This window comes from Lissotriton helveticus, chromosome 1_1, assembly GCF_964261635.1.
Source record: "Lissotriton helveticus chromosome 1_1, aLisHel1.1, whole genome shotgun sequence".
In the NCBI taxonomy this organism is placed as follows: Eukaryota; Metazoa; Chordata; class Amphibia; order Caudata; family Salamandridae; genus Lissotriton; species Lissotriton helveticus.
Window position 1 is genome coordinate 1260229400 of NC_136057.1, and position 22424 is coordinate 1260251823.

General features: G+C 47.1%; 1 protein-coding gene across 1 annotated transcript in view; it reads left to right on the forward strand.

Moving 5' to 3' along the window:
* Nucleotides 1-22424, forward strand: part of LAMB1 (laminin subunit beta 1) — a 298596-nt gene that overhangs the window by 189090 nt on the left and 87082 nt on the right. The window contains exons 23-24 of the mRNA XM_078680114.1: nucleotides 1412-1508; nucleotides 15805-16174. Coding sequence (XP_078536240.1) covers nucleotides 1412-1508; nucleotides 15805-16174 — 467 coding nt within the window. The remainder of the gene's footprint in view (nucleotides 1-1411; nucleotides 1509-15804; nucleotides 16175-22424) is intronic.

The following is a 22424-nucleotide window of genomic DNA, read 5'->3' on the forward strand; positions in this document are numbered from 1 at the left end:
TTCAGGTTAGGCCACCTTAGGGATAATACTACCCTGCGGGTGGGCACGCCTACCTGACTAGCTAATTTTCACACCTGGCCAGCTGCCAAAGTACTATGGACAAAGGGGGCCGGCTTCCTTTACTGCGAGGGAAGCCTGACTCTGAAAGGCAGTAGCTTTTTTTTTTTTTTTTTTTTTTAAGTTCCCCCTGCTTTGGAATGCTAATCAGCAGGTCATACTGTGGGAAGAGGGGTGAACACCCTCTTCCTGAGCAGGCTTTGCTACTGACCTCCTGAAAGCAAAGGCCTTCACCCTTTGGGGGGTCAACCTATTCTGTGGCAGCAGGCTGGTAAGAACCAGTCAGGTGACACACTAGAGGCTGGTAGTTTTTCAGGGGGCACCTGTAAGGTGCCCTCTGTGTGCATGTATTAATAAATCCAACATAGGAATTAGTGTGGGTTTATTAATACAAGATGTTTGATACCAAACATCCCTATTTTCAGTGAAGCCATCCTGTAGCTGGGTAAGTTGTTTTCACCAGTGTACAGCACATGTTTTAAAATTGTTTCCCTGCTCACTTGCCCTGGTAGTAATGGAACTGACCAGCACAGGGGCATATATACTGATGCAGATCTGTCCTCCCATGAAATATAAGGCGCACTGCCTTAATGCTGCAAGGCCTGCTGTAGGGGTGGCTTACAAATATTACATGTAGTGTTAGAGGACATGGCCCACAGGGATGCGTGTCATGTTGTGGTTTCACTTTTGTCTGCACCAAACAACGCAGCCTGCAGTGGCAGTCTTGACTGGGGTTAGTGAAGGCACTCAGGGTGGCACAAATTGTGTTGTAGCCCTTCGGGACCCTCTTTAGTACCTCAGACCCTACACACTAGAGGTACGATTTACTAGGGGCTTACAGAGGATGCTAAAGGTATTCCCAATTGGCTGAAACAATTGTACAGTTTTGAGAAAGAGATCTGGCACTGGGGACCTTAGTAGCAGGGGCCCAGTGCACTTCCAGTCGAAATCACATCAGATACCAGGCAAGAAGTGGTGTTGACCATGTCAAAAGGGCACTTTCCTACGCTGGTTCTCATAGGCTTATGATTCAGGTACATACTTGTGGCTCCTGATGGCCAACTGTTTGTACTCGATACTTGCTTACCTGAGTCTCAAAAGCAACCTAATAAAAGTAGGTTCCCTTGCTCAGGTGGGACTTTGTCTCCAACTGCAATGTTAGTGACTGTGTACCATTCTTCAGTCTTTCATCCATCACTCTGCATTATAGAGTTGTCCTAATGTTGTTTTCATTTTCATGGCTGATTTCAACAACTGTTATTGCTTTTGTTGTAACACATGTGATCATTTAAATAGAGCATACATGTTTGGTCCAGAAGCTTTGCTAATAATTCTAATTTTTCATTCATTACAGTTTACTGGGAATTGTCGGTGCATGCCAGGATTTGGAGGACGCACTTGCAGCGAGTGCCAAGAGCTTTACTGGGGGGATCCTAGCACAGAATGTCAAGGTGAGGTTATGTATTAGCAATAAAGCCATTTATATTACTTTGGGCTGTTTTGTACTGTGTACATGAAAGCTTTGATTGAAAATATGTTCATAAATCAAACTCCCACCCCATCTTCTCTGAACTTTACTTAAAGAGTCTGAAGTGACGGAGTAGGACAAATTATTCTCTGGTAATTAATTTTCTTTGCTAATTTTCAATGTGTCTATTGGATTAAAAAATAACTTTTCTGTAAGTTAATTTCTTATGACGACTTTGATTACGTTTGGTCTGATATGATATTGTGGCTTTTACAATGAAACCTTTGGTCAAAAATATGCCCATGAATTAAAATCTCATATCGTTGTCTCTGAACCTTGCTCAAACACTCTGGAGTGGAGGAATAAGGCAAATTATTCTCTGGTAATTTTTTAGCTTGGCTAGTTTTCAGGGTGTCTTTTGGGTAAATAATAATATAACTCTTCAGTAAGTTAATTTCCTATGATAAATTTGATTTCACTTGCTCTGACAGATATTGGAGGATTTTTCTCATTCCACTGCCATCCATTAGCTATTTTTATTGTTTACCAAAAAACATAACAAGGGAAGGAATTGTGGACTACAATAATTTGTCAACCTTTTTATAAAATCCTAGACTACTATAATGTCCCTCCTGAGCAACCCTACTGCCTCTCTTGTCCCTGAAGAGCCACTGATTACTACATGCTAGTGTTAATAATGTAACCTATCACAAATATATGAAAATGTCATCAGGGCAGGATGTGGTTGCTAGCCAATTGCCTACCATGTTCACTCCCACCTGATGACCACTTCCTGCAAAGTGTGACATCTGGGCATCCCATGATGCACCATGCAGCCCATTTCAAATATGGCAGGACCCTTCTCCCGGCATGTGAGTTCCCTAGCCCAACCAAGAGGTTTGGTTACCGGAAACTGGCTTGACCACTGGGTTCCCCTCTCTATCTGCCTGAACAACAGAGTAGCCCCTCTCCGAAATTGCACTTCAGAGGCGGCTTCTTCTTTGAAACTCGCCTTTTGGGTTGAAACCTTTTTGACTTCATGACAGTCGTTAGCACATCTCCCCAGGAGGGCAGAAAGCTGTTGCGGCCACAGGACCCTGTGTGCAACCAGTATGGGCACAGAGGACTGAAGGCAACAAAGCGGCAACTTTGCTAAAGTTGTACACTGCAACTTATCACATTAATTTCGGCCTGAGAATCAAATCGGACTTAATGTCGTGAGTTCCTTGCTACCTTGGATAACCCACTTTAGTTGCATTATTCCAGAGTTCGCACATTACAGGGGCTGTGCCAGTATGTAACCCTGCACTTGCTAATCTAGCGACTAAGCTTTTCCACAGTAAAAAATTGTAAAAGTACTGCCCATGAACTGTGTGACACCATACCGTAGGGGTGACTCTTACATATACCAGGTGGAAGTCAGGTTTTGCAATTATTTTAAATTGCAATGTCGGGCCAGCAGTTAAAACTGCCCCTTCAAGCCTGCAAATGGTGTTTGGGGAGCTGTGTTCTACTTCTGTCTCAACCAGGGTGGCTCAACCAGTGCTACAGTCCTGGGGGACCCTCTAGCTTACATGCCCTGGGTACTTTATACTAAGTCTTACAGAAGTCTTACAGTCTTACAGTGTTGTTTGACAACAAACTAAGTTTCACCAATCATGCCAGTCTCCTCTTCCTTTTTCACGCTACGAAAAGTGAAAAAGTTGCTACCTTACCTTCCCTGTCGGCAGGGAAAACCCTTATGTCCTCCTTGGTATTATCCAAGGTGGACTACTGTAACGGGCTTCTGCTGAATGCTCAGGAGCAGGTCTTTAAAAAGCTACAAATGGTGCAGAATGCCGCTGCACGAATTTTGACCAAAACCCCCAAGTTCGCACCCATCTCCTCCATTGTTTACCAACTACATTGGCTCCCAGTAAAAAAGAGAACCAAATTCAAGGCTTTATGTATTATATACAAAGCACTGAATAGCCAAGGACCTGACTTTTTTAGGGAATCACTGCAGGTCTATGTCCCTAAGAGAGCGTTAAGATCTGCCTCATCCGCATCCCTATGCATTCAACGGGTGAGAACAGTTACATGGGGAGACAGACGCTTCTTGGTGGCCGCCTCGAAGCTCTGGAATACCTTGCCCCACCATATAAAAAGCAGCTCTTCACTGATGATTTTTAGAAAGCAAGTGAAGACCTGGCTATTCATTCAATAATGCACAGGAGGTGCCTCTCTATCTGCGTAGCGCCGAGACACCATTCGTGGTATTTGTTTGCGCTTTAGAAGTTTAGAAAATAAATAAATAAATAAATAAAAAATAGCTCAGCCAATTAGGTAAAAGCCAATTCAACATATCAGTATGTGGGTAAGGGCACAGGCACTAAGCTCTGGGTCGCAGGCGTCTGTGCACTCTTGATTTGAAAAACCAGCAGCATTAGTCCACAACTTGGGGGGGGGGGGGGGGGGTGACCATAAAAAGAGACATTTCCTTACAGCAGTTCAGAAAAGTAAGTTAAGGAGGCAGAAAGAGTCATCCCCCTTTGTTCATATAACAAGTTCATTATATTCTTCGCTCCCACCTTATAAACCAAAAGATTATGTATTGCAGATGTGAAACAATTTTAATGTTTTTTAGTGTGAGTTTCCAGAACAAATGCAGACGTTTTAGAGCATAAACGTTCTAACAACATTGTGTAGTCAAATGAAAGTCAGACACCGCTTCTCCCTGGAATTTTATGCTTTAATGTAGCAGTTCCAGTGATTTAATTGTGAACATCGTTTTAAGAGAACCACAACGATTCATCCTTAAATAAGTACTATCTTGCATAAAGGAAATGTTTATGACTTAATAAGGGCTCTTGTTCTAGCTGAGTTAATCCCACTGCCATTCTTGAGTGTGAGGAAATGATTCCCTGAATATTTGATAGCTTACATACATTTAAATATGAATGTATGTCTAATCTGGTACTACAAACATTATTTCCCTGTACAATATCACACAAGTGTGAATTGAAGACATATAACTCATTATGCACTGCACTGCTCAGAGCAGATGTAAAAACAAAGCGGTAAACTCCCCAAAAACTGGGACAACCTGCATAAAAAGACCAGATCATTTAATGGTCTCTCTGTCTGTGTCCAAGTATGTGTCAGAGCCGGTGTCTCGCTGTGTCATGGTTCTGTAGTAGGGGATCTCTGTGTATAGTCATAATCTAGTGAATAGTCCCGCCCATGTGCGTGGACCCCGGAGCAATCAAAAATAATCTCTTACAGTGTCAGAAAATGCAGAAAATGCATAGACACTTAAGAGAGAATTTAAAGACAGATAATGCAGCCAAAAAAGGCTACACTGTCCAGTACTTCAACTAGAAATTCCACCACAAAATCCACAAAACAGCAAAGCCTGTACAGATTTCCCTTGCTTAACCGCAAAATCCCTCAGGAATGATAGAGAGAAGAACCTGGACAGACAAGCCCCATAGGCTGCCATTATGTGGCTTAATTAGGATACTGTGCCTTTAAGGAACCTTCCAGAACCTTCTCCCAGTATCCCAGAATGCATAGCAGGTCCAACTTAGTTTCAGTTCTTTTTTCCGGCTCCTGCAAGCAGGACCCTGGAGCATTGAGCTCTCCCTTTTCAAGGGTTTTTGTTAGTGTTTTACACTAATTTCGATTTTTGGTGCTTTTAAAGTACTTTGGTGACTTTCTTTCTGTGTTGCTGCACTCTTTTTTGTCCATAATGCCTGCATTATTCGACAAATGCCCTGAGTGCTCAAGGAAGAAGGCCAAGTCAGACTCCCATGAGGTCTGTATTCTCTGCCTTCCCTCTTCCCACATTCCTGAGGACTGTGTGATCTGCAGAGGCTTCTCTGGAAGGACCCTGAAGGAGAGGAAGAAGATCAGGCTTCAGGGACTTGAAGAGAGAAGGTTGAAGGCACGAGGTGGGTCAGGAGGGGCTCCTTCTACCCATGCTGAGGCCTCTGGGGGGCTCCCCAGGGGCAGGAAGACCAGCCCTCGCCCAAGATCTCCGTCTGGGTCAGTTGCGCTGACCACGACGTCGAGGGGGCGGTCAACGGCCAGTTCCAGGTCTCCCCAGGGCTCTGGGTCGAGAAAACGTCGCCCGTCGACGTCGAGGAACGTGTTCCGGCCGCCGTCGAAGCCGGTGTCGATCTCCTCGTCGTCGGTGTCGGCGTCGAGTGGTCGACATCGGAGGGCCCGGCGTCGGCGCTCGCCGTCGAGGCGACACCGCCGTTCGCCGTCGAGGACATCGTCGTCGAGGGGATCCTCGTCGTCGAAGGCGTCTCCGGCGCCGAAGAAGTCGACGTCGAAGCACTCTAAAAGACCGACGTCGAGACGGTCAAGAAGATCGACGTCGAGAAGGTCCGAGAGGTCGACGTCGAGAAAATCCAAAGGGTCGACGTCGAGACGATCCAAGAGGTCGACGTCGAGGCCGGCGAAGAGGTCGAGGTCGCCGTCGAGGCACCATCGCCCGTCGTCGAGGTTTCGTGGCTCGTCGATCTGGTCGACGTCGAGACGGAGACACGGTTCGACGTCGAGAAGTGTGAATCAGTCGACGCCGAAGGACCGTTCGACGTCGAGGGGACATCGGTCGGCGTCTGGGCACCGATCTTCAGCGTCTGGAGGTCCGAAGGACAGGCCCAGGACTGTGGGGGGCTCCCCACGCTCCGGAAGAGATGGTGGCTCGCCGGGAACGGCGCATTCCGGGGTGGATACTCCGATGAAGCCTTCTACACCTCCTTCGCGGCCTGCTGTGCCGAAGGGTCCGCCTCCGAAGGCCCCGACCCCACCTCCGAAGCCGGCTCCGCAGACCCCGCGTCCGGTTACTCCTCCACCCCCGGTCGCGCCGAGGGCGGTGTCGATGCCTAAGTTTCCGACGCCTCCGAAGAAGACTCCTAAGAAGCCTAGGACTCCTGACCCTGGGAGGCCGAAGGAGCGTCCGAGGCCCAAGAGGTCGAGGTCTCGCTCGGGGAGACGGGACAGATCGAGGAGTGGGCATGGATCTTCCTCACGATCCAGGCGTCACCACAAGAGACGTCGGTCCAGGTCACGTTCTCCCTCTGGGACCCGTTCCTACTCGCCCACGCTGTCCGATTCGCCGGAGACTAGGGTGTCTCCGATAGACGATATAAGCACATTTCAGGAGGTTCTCCTGCGTGGAGCGGCGAAGTTGGGCATCAAGGTTGAAGCGCCTACGACTTCTACCTCGGTGATATTTGAGACATTACAAAAAAGGCACTTGTCTCGCCCCCTGTTGCCTCTGGTGCCGGGGCTCCTTGAGCCCGCCGAACAGCTATTCCTGACGCCGGCAGCGGTGAAGTCTGCACCTTCCAGGATCCTAAAAAAGTACAGGGCTCCGGACTCAGACCCAGCCTTCTTGAGGAAGGACCCGGTACCGGATTCAGTCATCGTGACTGCTGCACGAAAGCTTCATGCCACCTCCCCTGCGTCACGGTGCCTCCGGACAAGGAGAGCCGCTGGATCGATTCTGCTGGTCGTAAGGCGTGTGGGACATCCGCCTCGTCGATGAAGGCCGCCAGTGACTCGGCTTTGCTGGGGCGTTACGACCGGTCCCTGTGGGACTCGATGGAGCAGTTCGCAGACCTTGTCCCTCGAGACCGCAAGGAGGACTTCATGGAGATCGTCCAGGAGGGGATGCTGGTCTCTAACCAGGCCATCGGCGCTGCAGCGGACATATCCTTGCTGTCCGCGCACGGGTATTGCCACGGTATTCACCAGAGACGCCATGCTTGGCTCAGGTTGACGTCATTGAAACCGGAAGCACAGCAACGCGTGGCGAATCTCCCGTTTTCCGGAGATACCCTCTTCGGGAAACACGCGGATGACGAGATGGCCAGGATGAAGGCCGAGGCGGAGACCCTGACGGCAGTGGGCTTGGAGAAGCCCAAGGAAAAGAAACCCTTCCGACAGTACCAACGTCGGTTTGGGTCGCAGGGTCGTGGAAGGGGTCAGTCTGCTGGACAACATCAATAACATCAACAGCAGCAACAGCAGCAGCAGTACAGGCGGCCCTTCCAGAAACGCCAAGGTGGTAGAGGTCGTCAACAGTCCTCTACCGCGACCAAGGGCCCGGCCGGGTCCCGTCCCTGAGCTGTTACTTCCCCCTCGTCCGTTACCCGCTCCGGTGGGGGGAAGCGTTCAATTTTTTCTGGCAGAGTGGAGAAAAATTACTCAGGACAAGTGGGTGCTGAATATTGTTTGCAATGGATACAGTCTACGTTTCACCAGCCCTCCTCCATCGATTCCTCCCGTCAGCTCGCAGTATCAACTGCGCGAGCTTCAAGCGGAGGCGGACATTCTGCTAAGGAAGAGGGCGATCGAAGGCGTACCTCTGTCTCAAAGAGGAAGAGGTCTTTACTCTCGGTTCTTTCTTGTCCGCAAGAAGGACAAAAACGAGTTCAGGCCCATTCTGGATTTGCGACAGGCAAACAAGTGAATTCGCAGAGAAAAGTTTCGCATGCTGTCGTTGCATCAGATCTACCCTCAGCTGCAACGAGGAGACTGGATGTGTGCCATAGATCTACAGGACGCATACTTCCACGTGCCCATTGCATGCAAACACAGGAAGTTTCTGCGATTTCAAGTCGGCGCCAATCACTATCAGTACACGGTGCTACCCTTCGGGCTGAAGTCTGCACCCAGGACATTCTCGAAATGTATGGCAGTGCTAGCAGCACACCTGCGGAAGAACAAGGTGTTTGTCTACCCGTACCTGGACGATTGGTTGATCAAGGCCTCCTCCTTCTCAGAAGCTCAAGCACACTTCCAGAAGACGTGTGTTCTCTTGAACAAGCTGGGGTTGCACATCAACATGTCCAAGTCGGTCCCGAGTCCGGTCCAGTGCATCCAGTACTTGGGAGCCTCCATCAATACGCTGTCGGCAAGCGTGTCTCCTTCGGAAGAGCGACGTTTATCGCTCGTTCGGAAGGCTCGGGCTCTCCTGGACACTCCGTCTACAACAGTGAGGACGGTGTCTTCTCTGCTGGGATCGATGGCCTCTTGCATCTTCCTCACTCCTCACGCACGGCTACAGATGAGACCTCTGCAGGAGTGCTTGGAGGATCAGTGGGACCAGAGGAGAGGTTCTTGGGACGACAAGATACGACTGTCTCTACATGCTCTTCAGTCTCTGAAGTGGTGGTGCTCGAAGGAGAATCTCCTCAGAGGGGTTCCCTTCCACAAGGACATTCCCACACAGACCATCGTGACGGATGCGTCTCTCCAAGGCTGGGGGGCGCACTCCGGAGACCTGCAAATTAAGGGGACGTGGTCCCCGACGGAGTCCACGTACCACATCAATTTCCTGGAACTGAGAGCTGTTCACTTGGCACTGAAGGCCTTTCATCCGTCCTTTCAGACCAACTCTCTGCTTGTTCAGACGGACAACACGACAACGATGTATTACCTCAACAAGCAGGGGGGCTCGAGATCGCGCACTCTGTCGCAGGAGGCGCAGGCGATCTGGCATTGGCTTCTGGCTCGAGGACTGTCGGTAACGGCCACCCATCTGCCAGGTGTGCAGAATGTTCAGGCAGACGAACTGAGCAGACTCATTCAGGAAAACCACGAATGGGTCATAAACGACGAAGTACTAGGAGAAGTCTTCGCAAGGTGGGGGACTCCAGACGTAGATCTGTTCGCCACCGCCGAAAACAGCAAATGCCGAGGCTTCGCCTCCAGGTACTACCAGCCGGGGACGCTGGGGAATGCGTTATGGATCAACTGGTCGAACAGCTTTCTGTACGCTTTTCCACCAATTCCCCTGATTCCGGCGGTTCTCATCAAGTTGTCCCAGTCCAGGGCGAGAATGATTCTGATTGCCCCGGAATGGCCCAGACAGTGGTGGTTCACGGACCTGCTCCACCGTTCTCTCCTTCCTCACATGAAGCTGCCGTGCAGGCCGGACCTTCTCACGAAGTTCGGGGGGGCGGATGGTGCACCCCAACCTCTCGTCTTTGAGTTTGGCGGCATGGCTCCTGAAATAGTGCAATATGGCCATCTGAATCTCCCAGAGGATTGTATGGACATACTGAAAGAGTCTAAGCGTCCTTCCACTAGGACTTCCTATGCTTACAAGTGGAAGAGGTTTTGCATCTGGTGTAGGTCTAAGAGCTATGACCCTACGACATGCAAGGAAGATGTCATCCTTCCCTATCTGCTACATCTGGCGCAGTCGGGCCTTAATGTCCATTCCACTAAGGTTCATCTGGCTGCTTTGACTGCCTACAGGAAAGGCCCTTCACAGACTTCCTTTTTCCAGATCCCTGTGATCAAAGATTTTTTGGAAGGCTTGAAGAAAGTGTTCCCTCCTGTCAGGCTTCCTTCGCCTTCATGGGACCTGAATGTGGTGCTGTCCAGATTGATGAAGGAGCCTTTTGAACCCATTCATAAGGCTTCGTTGCAGCACCTGTCCTGGAAGGCGGCGTTCCTCGTGGCCATTACATCGGCCCGCAGGGTGAGTGAGATTCAGGCATTGTGTTGCCAAGAACCTTATACTGTATTTCATTATGCTAAAGTTGTTATGCGTACTCACCCTAAGTTTCTTCCCAAGGTTGTTTCTGATTTTCATATCAATCAGACTATCACTTTGCCTACGTTCTTTCAGAACCCTTCATCTCCAGCGGAAAGGTCTTTGCATTCCCTGGATGTGCGGAGGGTGCTGAAGTTTTATCTTGATAAGACTAAAGATATTCGTAGGTCAGACCAATTGTTCATCAATTATGGCTCAGTCAGGACTGGTCTTGCTACCTCTAAACAGTCCATCTCGAGGTGGATTGTGTCCTGCATACAGTTGTGTTACTACAAAGCTAATAAGACCTTAGGGGGCAAACCTAAGGCTCATTCCACCAGGGGCAAGGCTGCTACGACAGCTATGCTCCGTAATGTTCCCATTGCAGAGATCTGCAAGGCGGCCACTTGGAAGTCGGTCCATACCTTTGATAAGCATTACTGCCTGGACTCTGATGCCAGGGCAGACGCTCAGGTTGGGCAGGCTTCGCTGCGGAATCTGTTCGCACAGTAGTGGCGTTATTTTATTCTCCACCGCCGCTTGGTGTGGGGATGGGCTTGCCATTCTATTCACTAGATTATGACTATACACAGAGATCCCCTACTACAGAAGGAGTAGTTTCTGTCCTGTAACTCCAGTTCTGTAGTAGGGGTATCTCTGTTATAGTCATAAGCGCCCTCCCGCCTCCCCGGTGGAGAGTTATTCATGTTCATAATGCTACAGGTCTGGCGTTTTTCTACGCCTTCAAAAAGAACTGAAACTAAGTTGGACCTGCTATGCATTCTGGGATACTGGGAGAAGGTTCTGGAAGGTTCCTTAAAGGCACAGTATCCTAATTAAGCCACATAATGGCAGCATATGGGGCTTGTCTGTCCAGGTTCTTCTCTCTATCATTCCTGAGGGATTTTGCTGTTAAGCAAGGGAAATCTGTACAGGCTTTGCTGTTTTGTGGATTTTGTGGTGGAATTTCTAGTTGAAGTACTGGACAGTGTAGCCTTTTTTGGCTGCATTATCTGTCTTTAAATTCTCTCTTAAGTGTCTATGCATTTTCTGCATTTTCTGACACTGTAAGAGATTATTTTTGATTGCTCCGGGGTCCACGCACATGGGCGGGACTATTCACTAGATTATGACTATAACAGAGATACCCCTACTACAGAACTGGAGTTACAGGACAGAAACTACTCCTTTTTGCTTTCCTATTACCACTTGAGTTCTTTTCCTATATGCTGAAGTTTGAGCTTCCCTTTCCAGAATATTGATCTTTAAATGCTACTGCCTTCGTCTTTGCACTGTCTCAACTTCAAATCTCCCTATTCCACTGAGTATTTGTGTACCGCCTGCCATTTCTCGTTGTCCCGGTGTCAATGTCCATGTATCACTATGCACATGGCATAGTTTTCTTGTAGTGCCAGTTTCTTTCCTGTCCCATAATAGTGTATTCCCAATGCTGGTTTCAGGGTCTCCTGTAACAGTGAGATTACCATGATCTAGCCGCCCTTGGCTAAGGATCAATTTGCTAGGTGTCTGTTCTAACACTCTCAGCAGTGCTCTCATCCAGTAGCCATCTCCTGCGCTCGTATCTACAAATATACTTGTTGTGCCCCTGTTTACAAGTTTGGAATGTTAAAGGCTGCAAAGAATTCAGTTTATTGTTACAGATAATGTTTACAGGGAGCTGAAGATCGATATTTGAACTTATCACAGTGTTAGCCATTGGAGCAAATATGTCAAACTACTAAGAGTGGACCATATCTGAAAAGTTTATTCATTTTAGAGTTTCACCAAGTGCATTGCTAAGGACTCCTGCTATGAGAACAGGTTGCTCCAATCTAAAGGCAGCAATTTGTAATGCAGCAAAAGGAAAGGGTGCAGAAAAGCACCCACTACGCGATCTCATGAGCTGGGCATGCTGAGATTTGTTGGTTCGAACCTTATGAGCCTCAGGAACGCATGTTGAGTGAAAAAGTAGCATCGCAAGACTTGAACCCACCTGTTGGTTCACCCTGACTCACCTTCCAGCTAGAGCCTGCAGCCTCTTTTCGCAGTGACCGATTTCCATGGAAACCTAATGGGCTTCCGACGCTGTTTTGCACCCTGCACTCTCCTACCCCCATGCCTCTGGTGGTATACTGCTTGTGCTGCCTGCCTTCAACCTGCATGAGCAGATATGCCCCCTACAATATTAGAGTCCGTTCCTTAATGTTGTAAGTGCCATTTACGCCATAGAGAGTACATGGTCTGGAAACTCAACAACTTGAGTTCCAAAGCACCAGTATGGCTTCACTGAACACAGGAGTGTTTGGCCTACCAACACTGGTGTGGTCTCCGACCTGCTGTAGGCAGCCAGCCACCACCAGATATGTTTCTGGTCCCCTGGGTGGAGAGCCCCTCTTTTCTCGGACCAGAAACAATGCACACCTCTTCTCCCAGGATGTGCCAGTGCTCAAAGGGGGAAGTTTCAAAGGCCTGCTACTTTGCGACCCCTCACCTGCTAGCAGCAGATGGCAACACCTGGTTTAAACCCCTTATTTGGGCGGGAAAACCAGCGGGAAAACTTAGGAGAATAGGTATGCCCACCTCTGAAACCTCCATCCCTAAGATAGGGAGGCAAACTACTACAAATGCTCCAGATCCATTTGGAACCGCAATCCCTGCCCACTCAGCACCCAAGGCCCGAGTCTGAGTGGCTCATCTGTACAGTGAAGTCTTCCCAGCGATTCTGACCTTGTGTCCAGCGTTGGCTGATGTCTCCTGATCTCCACGGCAGCGCCTGTAGTGCGGATCCAGAGGCTCGCCCTGACTGTGACTGGCTCTAGTGAGAAGACTCTGACGTCAAAAGGCACCCCTGCACCTGAAGCCCCTGGGCCTTGGACAGCTAAACTGACGGTGCCCCTATGACGCGCTACATCTCTTCTTACCACTGCTGTCGTTGGTCTCCTTCCTGCAACCTCAGATGCCACTCCATGCAGCCTGTTTGCTGGAACAAGAATCTCTATTGAACAACTTTGGATGCCCATCCCTGAAATTGCACCCTGCGCACGGCCGCTCATATGGCGCTGGTGGTGTATGTTTGGTGCTGCTGTGTGCCCCGCCCCTGTGCTGGTCCTAATCCCCAAAGCTTTGCCCCTACAACCGATTAACTTACCTACCAGCACACTGCTCCAGGCACCCCCGCCCATTCTCCATTGAAACGAAATTGTCCAAATTCCAATTTTTACCTCTGCACTTGGCCACCCCTGTGCGCTGGTGGTGTAACTTTAGTACTCGCCTAGCCCTTCCCCTTGCTTACCTTTTGTTCCTGAAGACTGGAATTGTAAGTGTGTTACCTTTTTAACCAAGATTTTGTTTTCCCCATAGGATAACATTGATCTCTTCTGTTCTGATTTATCAAAGTGAGAAGTATTTTTATTTAAAAACATACGTACCTTATTGCGAAGATCTATGTCTTAAAATAAAAGACAACATTTATTTTTCTTCAATTGGTGTGGAATTCCTGATTGAGTTGTGTGTGCATTATAGGTCAATATTGTGCAATAAATGTCAACCTCTGTGTTAGGCCTAAGGATGCTTGCCCACACTACCACTAATAGAGCACCTTGGGTTTTACATTGAGCCCTGTACACTTTTGGGAACCGGTGGACTCTGTGCACGGTATAACCACCTAATGGTGATACCATATACAGAGCCAGCTTTCTACAGGATTCATCAGTTGTTATGGTCCACCTTGGAGGTAGTAAGTGGAAGTGTCTCCCTAACTTCACTTTCACTGGGTTCCACCATTCTATCTCCTTCTGAACCTTTTCAGGGTCACATTTACACGATGGAAGCACCCAGGTCTATCGGAAGTGAAGGCTGCATGTGGTGGTGGTATCTATTTTGTTGTATCTAGAGAACAGTTCTATTCCCATGAATAGAACTGTACAGATTATTTAGGAAATAAGCATAGGCAAAGCCAATAGTCATTGCCTTTTGTATAGCTTTAGTTGACCTTTTGGGTTTTCCAGTACCTATTGCTGATGCTAAACAGCATTGGCAAAAACAAAAAATAGATGGCTCCAGCACAATGATGTATGTATCACAACACTGAGGTGGCCTTTTTAATATCTTTTAATTTTCCATTCCAAGATGGCAGATGCCCATACTGTAGCTGTAAAATAACAAATATCAAAGGGTTGTGAAATGGCATATAGAGGAAGAAGCAGGCCAGTACCAATTTGCAGCTGCAGAGTCTTCCAAGAATGGCAGATAAGATGCAAGGAGAACAATGAGGAATGCATGCAACTCAATACTGTGTAGGTGACAGTGATGTGGTGGTGATGGATTAAACCCAGATCATTTGACTGGGGGTGAGTGTTTGATTTGTTCAAGCGCTCCGTCCATCATCCCCTTTTGTATCGCTTTGTTCGCCCTAAGTGTGGCAGGGTATACTCAGACGTGAGTCCCTTGTTCACTTGGCCACTGGATTCAAGATAGCCTGGCTGATGAGGATTATGAATCCGAAACCGTTCCCAGGATGCTTGTTTCCGGTCCAGGGAAGACATGGCTTGGCAGTTCGGGCTGGACTGTTCCCATAAGGCACAAGGTCAGACTGATTTGCATATAGCCATGTCTGAACTGGGGTGGCTGAGTGAACTAAAGAATGGTGATGGATTAAACCCAGATCATTTGACTGGGGGTGAGTGTTTGATTTGTTCAAGCGCTCCGTCCATCATCCCCTTTTGTATCGTGGTGGCAGTGGGAGAGCCACAGATGAACTGGAGGGTAGAAACAAATATTTTTTTTTAAATGAGCAGGACAGAGAAGTTGGGGAAAAATGGACGAGTGGAACAACTCTGAAACAATGGTGAGGTGGGGACTAATAAGGGAAGCGGCACACGAGAGACTGAGAAAGAAAACCTAATCACTCCCATGAAGTGCTGAAAGAAAAAAAAGTAGTAGTTCTGTGAACTGAAGCTATCTGTAAGCAAGATCTAAATCGCAGGTTAAAAGGTGAATTGGTTCTTGGGGCACAATTCAGAGTTTGATTACAAAAAGCGTGTGTCTGTGCTTTTTTGTCAGGGGGTTTTGCACTACCTTGAAGTTGAAGGAGGCTTAGTGAACAGTGTCTCAAGGGGTTGGGAAAGCACATTGGCCATCAATAACAGCATTTTAGCTCTAAACTGCCTCAACAGGATTACAAATAGTGCAGCCTTAACCATCTGAAAGAATGGGGTGTGGCAATACTGCGATACCATTGGCTGGAATCATGGATTTACATGTAGAAATTGGTGTAGTAACACATTTCGGCATGACAAATGTCTTTCTGTATAGTAATAAAGGGGAATCCTCTCCTGATCCAACAGAAATACTGGGACCTGCAACTACAGATACACCTGAAATCACCAAGTTTGATACTACTGTTACTTAGTTTTGGAGCACTCACTATGAGTGCCATTGTCTTTTGTCTTTGGCACTTATTGACTTGGTGATGCTTCAACAGGTTTCCTTCAACAGCAATCTGTTGGTAGGTTGACTAGAAGATGTTGGTTAAAAGGTGCATTTCTAATACTGCCTCTTGCATTGCTTCTTATTTGTCAATGCACTTTGTTTTTTTCTCTCTTTCACTGGTATTCAGTCTGACTGCCTTTGCAATGCATTTGTAAGTTTTACAATGCTCTAATTGATCTAATCAGTGTATGCTTTATTTTTGAAATTCTACTTTGCAAACTTCTAACAAGTAAATTTGTGTATCTTTCAGCTTGTGATTGTGATGCCAGAGGCATTCAGACTCCGCAGTGCAATCGTACTACTGGTTTATGCATTTGTAATGAGGGAGTTGAAGGACCCCGGTGTGACAAGTGTGCACGAGGATACTCTGGTACATTCCCAGACTGTACACCATGCCACCAGTGTTTTGCACTTTGGGATACCCTTATTCAAGAAATGAGTAACCGGACACAGAAATTTCTCCAAAGAGCAAATGACCTGAAAGTAACTGGAGTCACTGGGCCTTATCAAGATACTATCAACACAGTCGAAGAAAAACTGAAGGAAATCAAAAGCATTCTTGCACACAATCCTGCTGCACAGCCTCTTGAAAACATAGAAAACCTTTTTGAAGAAGCAGAGTGAGTATTTTGTGAAAATGTTAAATGTTATATCCTTTGATGCAGAGTTTATGTGTAATTTAATACTTGCACATCATGAGAAAATAGGAATTGTGTGTTCCAAAATGAGGGATTGTCCCTTTGAAAAGATTAAGTAACAAGAATTTTGGTAGTGGTATTCCCTAAAAGGGAATAACCGCACATTCAAATCAATATTCAAAAAAAGAGTTCATTAAGGCACATCATCTAAACAATTGCTGCAAATATAGTTGGAGTGTTAGAGAGACCACTGTCACTCACTACCAAGGGTGACTAAAGCAGATCCATAGGACCTGTCGGAGCAGAAATACAAGGGGGGGGGTCTATTCAGCACTATCCTTAGAGTAGTATTAAAGATGACTTGTTAATCATATCAATTATTTCACCAATATAGTCACAGTGTGAGTAAGTCTAAATAAAGATATTCTTCATGAGACAAGGAAATCTGGATGGTTTACTTTTTATTCACAAGCTTCAAAGAAACAAACAGCCAACACGTGTTTCGTCGGTACTCACTGTGACATCGATTGTAAGTCCATAATGCCCCCAAATGTGACCTCCATTTCAAATTATTCGATTTTCCTCCTTTGCCCTGGGGGGGGGGGGGCAGGATGGTCGCATGGATCTAAAAGTGTAAGGGAACAGAGTCTTTGCAGGTTTACTCCCACTTTTTTTGCCACCATTTTGATTACTAGGTACTGGTGTAATGGCAATGAAATGCCCAGAGCCCTGCTAAACAGGACTCCGTGCATTCGCTTTAACCCTTAAAATGGTGCATGTTTGATTGGCTTTTCCCTAATTGGCATAGCCTAACTTACTTTCTAAGACCCTAGTATATGGATGCAGGGGTACTCCAAGCCTGTAAGAGTGTGCCCTCAGGACTGGAGCACTTGTTGTGCCATCCTGAATGGGACATGGCAAAGCATGGCTTCCAGTCTGTCACTGCAGACTAGAAGGGCAGTTTAAAACTGCAAACTCGACTTTGCCATTTAAGGTAATGGCAAAGCCAAACCTCCCTTTTTTGGTCTCGCCTAGGCAGTGCGCATGCGATGCTCTAGGAGGGCCTTTAGCCATCGGTCTTCACCTTTCAAGCACTGCACTCATGCTTGTGGCGGAATCCACCTTGCGGGAGCGAGTAGCGGCGCGGCCACATTAATTACAAACATAGGGCTGCTGCTCGCTCCCGCAAGGTGGATGCCGCCACAAGCACGAGTGAGAGTGCTTGAAAAGTGAAGACCGCTTGTTTACTCATGACCCAGGGTACCGTTGTTATCATTGCTCGCATTAGGCAAAGGCGCCCTTACTATGCCACTGCTTGCAACTTCTGGGTTAGGCAAAATGTGCGGTATCGAACTCTAATTAAATAACTAACCAATTTTAGCATTCTTGGGACCGAATTTGGTATCTGAGCTATCACTTAGACTATGAAAGTCTGATAAAATAAAATGCGGTATTGTTAAAGGGTGACTTACAAGCTCAAATACGCAGTAAATGATGTGAATACATTGAATTTTACAAAGGGTTTACACTGTGAACAAGCAAATAACGTAAACTCTAAAGGATGCATCTATTTCAGCTACTTTATTGGCTATGAAACAAAGAAAGAATCCTACGAGTTGGTAGCAAATACCAGTCTGCCAATCAGGTGTTAAAGCACGAGTTCAGTGACTCTGCCTGCTAATCCTCCTCTCCACCAGCACGAACACGAGTGGATGTGTAAGCATCTCTTGGGGAAACCTGTCAGGTGTGAGCAAAGAATCATTATTGTCTTCGCCAGAGCTTTGTTCTCAGGGGGGCTATTTGCGAGCTTCCCCCACTCCTCGACCCCCACCCAGCACCCATCCCTGAGGCAGCCTGCCATTTACACTAACCCTTATGGAGTAAAACTGTAATTTCCCCCATAACTCCCCTCTTTCTTGTCCTCTCCTCACCTCCTGCCAGGACACAAGAGTGCACCTTGGGAGCAACCTTTTTTCAACTCCACCCCTCCATGCCGCTTGCCTGCTGAGCAGCGACTTAGCTCACAATCAGTCGAGAAATGCAACCCCACATTGATCAATCTTCCTTCACTCACCACACACACGGACACAGCCCTCCGGCCTCTTGTGGGCCTGACATCTCTCTAATCGCAGGTGTCCTGTAGGCCTGGAGTTGCAAGATATGCATTTTTAATTTATGGTTTGGGAAGAACCACACCAAGGGTCATACAATAGCATCTAGATACATAAAACTCTGCCATTGGGATATTCACAGTATAAAACATCAACACAGTCATATCGATCATGAGGTCGATTCAAGTTAGGATTGATGGAGAGAGCCATCCAACTTACATTGATTTCTCTGATCATTTTAGGCAGTGGACAGACGGACGCATACACACACACGCCTACCCTTGGTTGACTCTATACTGCAAATTAAGTGGACAAAATGCAGCCTACCATGGCAATCTTTGTCAGTTTGAGATTTTGAAAAGTACTACTCCCACTCAAAGTACATTCTGTGCAGGAAAATTTGCCAGATCAAAGCATATGACCTTGCCCTGTGTTCTCAAGGTACTTACATTTAAGAAAGTTTGCCATTGCCAAATTCATCCCAGGCCTATTAGATGGTAAAGATGCATGCTTGCTGATACTGCTGTACAAATCAGCAAAACTTGACACCACAGTACACTGCCAGACACACTGTCTACCAGAAAGGGTTAGGTATGCACAGTCCTTTATTGTTTGTGGATCTCAAATTGTAAAAGTAGACCAGTTCAGATTTCAGCAACACTGAGTCAAAAGCACCTCAGAGGCCGATCCGCCCCCCCCCCCCCACCTTCTGCTCAGTATGTAAATAAAACCCCTAGAGGTTAAATGCTGAATATGAAAGGAATATACATTCCCCCAATCCGCTGATGATACCCCAGTGTACATGACTATACTTAACTGTGTGGACATGATATCCCTAAAAACTTCTAGAACACCTAAAAATCTAGACAAATGCTTTTCCCCCTGAAAATAAACCCTTGTAACACTACATTTCTCCTTCTTCACTCCCTCGCTCACCCACCAACTAACCTCCTATCCAAGCCTGGCTTGCAAACCCTAATGATATGAATTTCACACAAACCTCAATTCATTCTGCAAAATTTCCTGCACTTCACACTGGATGAGAATATTAGCATGGATACAAATGCCTTTAAACTAGCCAAACCACCAAATTCCAGCTCCATCTTCTAAAGTAGTCTATTCCAGCCGAAAACTTCAGAACCACAACGCAAGCAACTGCCTTTGCAACCCTTTGAGGGAGTTATACTTTAATCACGGGTCTGAACAAAAAAGCACTTCCTCTGTTCTACATGCAGCCATTCTTTTTGTCAGTCGAGCCTAGAAGGCAGATCACGTCACCTCCCACGCTGAAGGATCTCCTCTGCCCCCCCCCTCCCCTCCCCCAGAGGCTGGAATCTCATTCACAATAGCAAACTTAATCTACAAAAGGTCTTCACATAGGAGAACCCTCCTCTGAACCAAGCCTTCTAGTGTCTAGCACCTAGAACTTGAAACATTCGCCAAATGAATCCCAACTCTCCTGCTGAGGAAAATTGAAGACCCACCTACTTAAAACGTAACTATAGCCTAAATGATCACCTTATGCTCTGGCTCCCAGAACAAACCCTTGCTTCTATCCCCCGCTAATCAGAAGACTGAGGAAAATTCCTTCACTCATTCAGAGTGTGATGACAATCCTCCTTCTAAAACGTATCTGTAAGACTCGCTGAACGCTTCTTGTTCTCTCTCTCGTCTCTGGATATCTCTATTGGCTGTCTCCCCCATCTGCACTTTCACTTCCCCTTACTACTGAGTATTCTCAAATGGGGTTAGTTCATTTACAACATGATTCAGTCTATTTCCTGACAATTGTAAAGCACTCCATTGCCCACGTGGCTAGATCTGTGTTATATATAGTTACTAAATAGTATTTACAGCTGTGGTTTGCTCTGTTACATGTCCTAAGCAAACCCACATATGTGAAGTGTTGTTTTATCTAGCAGCAGTATCATAACAAAGGATGCTGGGCAAAGTGGAGTAGTGTGGCTCACTGGTTAGAGGCGGCAGGCCTGAGAGCAGAAGTCAGCCCGGGACCAGGGTTCAATTCCCGACGCGGCAGGGTCGTGGACCTTGGTCAGCGGACTCGATAATTCTCGCTTCGGTGCTTACTCTAATCAGGGGTTCCACTCGGCAACTCTGGGCATTAGCTTGCCTAATCTCCACAATGGCCCCACCAATTCCGGGGATGCCTGGCTCCACCTTGGGGACTCCCAGCAGGGACCATCCCACAGGGAAAGCCAGGACGGGTTCCCCTGAGTTATACAGCGCCGGGACGCCCCGTTGCTGGGGCAGCTGTGCGCTTTACAAGTATACTACATTTACAAAGAGGTGTACATACACAAGCATGGTAAGCTAGAAACGCCAGTACTCCTCCTGGGTGCCACAAAGCTGCTCTTCCTCACTCACTCCCTATGAGGCCCGGCTCCTCCTCAGACAACAGATTGCTCTTCCTCACCCTTTCCTGTGAGACCCAGCTCTTTCTCAGACAATCGTGTGCTCTTCCTTACACACGTCCGTCCCGGTTCCTCCCGAGACAACTGCCGAATGTGGCCCGGCAAGGAAAACGCCTCCGTGCTTCATGTCTCCACTGTCACTCGGACAACATGGACTTGTAAAACAAGCACTGGCAAAGTCAATCAGTCACATCTTTTTCCATTGCTACTTCAGTCCTATTGGCTTTCCTAATGCTATTGTCAGATGCGGTGCAGGGTACCTTCATGGTAGGCCTCTTGAGCCCAAAGACAAGGTGCTGTATGGTAAAAAGTGGAACTTGTACTTTTTCATGCCCCAACACTAAAAGCTCTAAATTGTCATTTTCATTGTAGAAAGGCTAGTAGCCCCATTGGCAATTACAGATTTACAGGCTGACACTTCAGCCCTGCTAACTTCTGAATGGGAGTACTAAAGTTGGTACTGTAAGCCATCAAAAGAATCAGTACATTAAATCTGATTTAATTGTTAAATCGACTTTAATGTCACTAGTAGTGAAAGGGCAACTTTAGAAGTTGCTGCTTTAGTTGCCCACGGTATCCAGTGCCCGTTCACGTTTTACACAAGGACTGTCCTCACAGATTGCCTTCTGCCCTTCTGGGAGATATGTGAACTACTTCAAGAGACGGACACAATAGAAGACTGCATGGGGAAGAGGTGTTACATCTCCCTGGCAGGCAGACATATGGGTGTTATCCCAAAAGGCGAGTGTTGGCAAGTGACCTTTTTGCCATGGTTACCCCCCACTTTTTGCCTGGTATCTGATGCAACTTCGACAAAGTGTACTGGGTTCCTGCTAATAAGGCCCCCAGTACCAGTGCTCTTTCTCTAAACTGTTATGAAAATGTAAAGCAGTGCGTGATTTTAAGTACCTCGGGGATCCACTCATCATGATGCCCCTGATGAAGGAATGTACTTTCCGAAATGCATTGGGCCATTTTAATAAACAGCACGGAATGTGGAACCCTCTTTGGATTCACGAGCATTTTTTGAAATAGTTTCGTTCAAAGTAACCATTGAGTAAAATGAATCGATTATATAAGAGACAAAATGAATTTAAACAGTTGAAATTACGTTGAAAAAGTAAGAGAAAAGCGGAGAAAATATTGATTCACTTGATTCAATTAAGCAAGGGGCTGTGCAACCTGATGGAATCAGACAGAGAGATTCCTTCCTTGTGATACACATTTCGAAACAGCGTACCGAGACGAAGCGCAAAGCAGGTGTATGCACGCTGAAGAAAAGCTAACAGACAACGAATAAGATGAAATATAGATGACTAGGTGTGCATCTCTTTCCCGCGGAATGGATTAGCTTTCTCTAAACTGTGCCATTGCTCCACAATTGGCCACACTTTAGACTCCAAGTAAGTCCTTAGTAAATGTTACCCCATGTACCTAGGGTATTGGGACTAAGGAGGGTCCATAAGAGCTGCAGCAAGAATTGTGCCTTCCGAAGGGACCTCTCGCCAATCTCATGCAAACTGCCATTGCAGCCTGCGTGTCTTGGTGCAGAGAAAAGTGAAGAGCCAGCATGCCTGTAAAACACTACCTGTAGTATAGGTAGATCACTCTTTCGGTAGGCCTTACAGCTCCTAGGCAGGGTGCACTATACCCAGGTGCGGGCATATCTGCATGTGTGAAAATGTCTCT